Source organism: Solanum pennellii, chromosome 9, assembly GCF_001406875.1.
Source record: "Solanum pennellii chromosome 9, SPENNV200".
In the NCBI taxonomy this organism is placed as follows: domain Eukaryota; kingdom Viridiplantae; phylum Streptophyta; class Magnoliopsida; order Solanales; family Solanaceae; genus Solanum; species Solanum pennellii.
The window spans coordinates 6,223,999-6,226,877 of NC_028645.1; the positions used below are offsets into that span (position 1 = coordinate 6,223,999).

General features: G+C 29.4%; 1 protein-coding gene across 2 annotated transcripts; it reads left to right on the forward strand.

Moving 5' to 3' along the window:
• Positions 1-483: 483 nt before the first annotated feature.
• LOC107030724 (desiccation-related protein PCC13-62-like) lies at positions 484-2,655 on the forward strand. Of its 2 annotated transcripts, none has more exons than XM_027919552.1 (3): positions 484-846; positions 1,505-1,730; positions 2,158-2,655. In XM_027919552.1, exons 1-3 carry the CDS (start codon positions 518-520, stop codon positions 2,539-2,541), a joined length of 939 nt encoding a protein of 312 aa, XP_027775353.1. In that variant the 5' UTR covers positions 484-517; the 3' UTR covers positions 2,542-2,655. The 2 variants fall into 2 exon arrangements, with proteins under 2 accessions (XP_027775353.1, XP_015087474.1); XM_015231988.2 differs by having other exon boundaries at positions 2,164-2,655.
• The last annotated feature ends 224 nt before the right edge of the window (positions 2,656-2,879 follow it).

A 2,879-nucleotide genomic window follows, 5' to 3' on the forward strand; every position in this document is an offset into this window, starting at 1 on the left:
TAGCTGATTTCTAGTTATTAATTCTTAGTTAAATATTTATACATATATTTCTAATAAATACATATATAAAGTCTAAAATAAAAGTTGATGGATTCGTAAATGAATTTTCTACCCCGTTTACGTTTTGGATAGTATTGATCTTATTAAATTCCTTATATACCCAAAAAGGGAAAGGAAACCTAATTTCCAACTTGTAATTTGAAAAAGTGTACAACTATGAGAGCACAAAATTAGTGAAATACAATCTTTTTCAACTGGAATCAATTGAACAGTTAATATTCTATATGGGTATTACGTAACAAATTTGACCTGTAAAAATAATAAGCTTTTTAATAGATTTTTTCAATTATTTTAATGTTCAGACCAGCTTTTCACACGCCTTAACTAATTTTACGAAAAATCTATTACTTTTAATCTGTAACACGTATCAATAACTCTTTCCACCAACCCTAGGAAAAAGGCTTTTATAAATACTTTGTGGAATCAAAATTGGAGTATCATATCAATACTCAAAGAAATGGCTTTTATTTCAACCTTTGTCATTTCCATGTTATTTAGTCAACTAGTTTTTGTGTGTCATTGCAATCCAACTTGTAAATTAGAATACCCAATAGGTGAAATCCCAGTGTACAAAGAAGATAGATACTATGTGCATTTTGCACAAAATTTGGAGTTTTTGGAAGCAGAATTTTTTCTATGGTCTTCCTATGGATATGGTCTTGATGTAATGCAACCATGGTTAACTAAGGGAGGACCCCCTCCAATTGGTGCCCAAAAAGCAAATCTTGATCCATTCACACTCAATATTATCAAGGAATTTGGCAATGAAGAAATTGGTCATCTAAGGTACTCCTTCAATTTTAAAAGTAATTTATTTTCAATTGAAAAGGGGGAATTTTGTGTTCCAATAAAAGTAAAAGTGACGTGAATTATTCATGAATCGAAGTTCATTTGCTTTAAGAAAAAGGAGATATCAATGAACTTCTATGAAATGATTTCACTAGATTGAACCAATTGTTTTGATAGTGGAAAATGAGTCAATCATATATAGTAATTTATTTGGATGGTTAACTGAATTTTCATCTTGTTGTGGAGGGTTTACTTCTTTCTTTATTTTTCCTTCATCTACTTTTTTTTTTTTTAGAAAAGAAGAATTCATATTTTTGCGAATTTGGTAAATCATTTATCCATTGTTTAGTTTACCTATCTAAACTATCACTCTCTTTGTATTAAAACACATCTCAATATTGATTTAGCTTACACATGCTTGTTATAGACTGCGAACAAATATTTGACCAACTACTCATCGCGAGGTGTGTTTTAAAACAAAACAAGTGATAATTAGTTAGGTAAAATAAAGTTTTGACAATAAGATAAGTTTAAAATATTTTGAATAATTAACTATTCTGACTTACAGTAGTTTTTATATAATTTTTACCGATNTTTTCATAGTGTGGATGTTATTAACATTTTTCCTATACTAATTTGTTTTGTTTGTTTTTAGGGCAATTGACTCAGTAATGGGCAGCATTACTCGACCTTTACTTAATCTTACCTCTGAAAACTTTGAACAAATATTTGATGAAGCATTTGGATACAAATTGGAGCCCCCATTTGATCCTTATAGGGATAGCTTGCATTACATGCTATCTTCTTATATTATACCATATATTGGAATGAATGGCTATGTTGGTATGAATCCCATCCTCAAAGGCTATGCCTCAAAACGTGTAAGTTCACAGGATTTTGGAAACGAAATCAAGATTTTAAGTTTATGTATATTAAATTTTCATAAAGATAACTCATCCTTTCTTAAACCTGAACTAGTCGAGAGTGATAAATTTGCACCACTTTTTTTTTTTAATCGAAACCCCCAACTATTTCAAAATTTAAACAACTCAATTGAGAGCTCGTGATTAATTTAAGGAAAGGTTGATCAAAATAACAATGATATATTTTCATATATATTTAGTAGTATTAATAATTTTAACTTTAAACTTTCAATTTTATCCTTAGTGAAAATTTCTATGACATTATTTAGATCAAAAGTAGTTTTTCTCTTACCTTCTTATCCCGTTAAAAGTTTCATAAATTGAGACGGAAGAAGTACCCGTATTGACTCAATACATGTGGTAACTTTTTTTTATTTTTTTAAAGTCACAGCTTGTGGCAGGACTATTGGGAACAGAAGGACAACAAGATGCAATTATTCGTATGTACCTTTATGAGAGAGCTAATGAAGTAGTATATCCTTATGGATATACTGTGGCTGATTTTACGTCTCGAATCTCAAATTTAAGAAATCAATTGGGAATGTGCGGTATCAAAGATGAAGGTATTATAGTTCCATGTGAACTCGGAGCTGAAAATCGAACGGAAACTAACGTAATATCTGCTAATTATTATTCCCTTGCATACTCTAGAACTCCACCACAAATTCTCAGGATCGTGTATACAACAGGCGATGAACATATACCTGGTGGATTCTATCCCAATGGGGCTAATGGGAAAATTGCAAGAGATTTCCTCAGAAAAATATAATAATTAATTTCTTGAATGTATATCGACTCATATATATTGTGTATGGTTTGTAAGATAATATCAAGATTATTAAATAAAAAGATTTGAGTAAAGAATTACATATTTAAGAATAAATAAGTTTCTCTAACGTGCTCAATATTGAATGTCATATGTCAACTAATACTTTATATAAATATCACAAAAGGACTTTTAGCGATTTGAATATAATAACATTAACTCAATTCCTGCTTAAAAGTATTTTTACGTTGATAAATATTATGACTAAAATTAAAAATCTATTGCTATAAGTCTTTTACCACAGCTTGCTCAACATATATATTGGTGTTGTCTTTGGTGAA

Excerpts from the sequence above, each read along its gene's own strand:
- LOC107030724 (XM_027919552.1), top strand. The coding sequence starts at position 518 with ATGGCTTTTATTTCAACCTTTGTCATTTCCATGTTATTTAGTCAACTA. Across the intron at positions 847-1,504 it reads GAAGAAATTGGTCATCTAAG|GGCAATTGACTCAGTAATGG; the intron begins GTACTCCTTCAA and ends GTTTGTTTTTAG. Across the intron at positions 1,731-2,157 it reads AAGGCTATGCCTCAAAACGT|TCACAGCTTGTGGCAGGACT; the intron begins GTAAGTTCACAG and ends ATTTTTTTAAAG.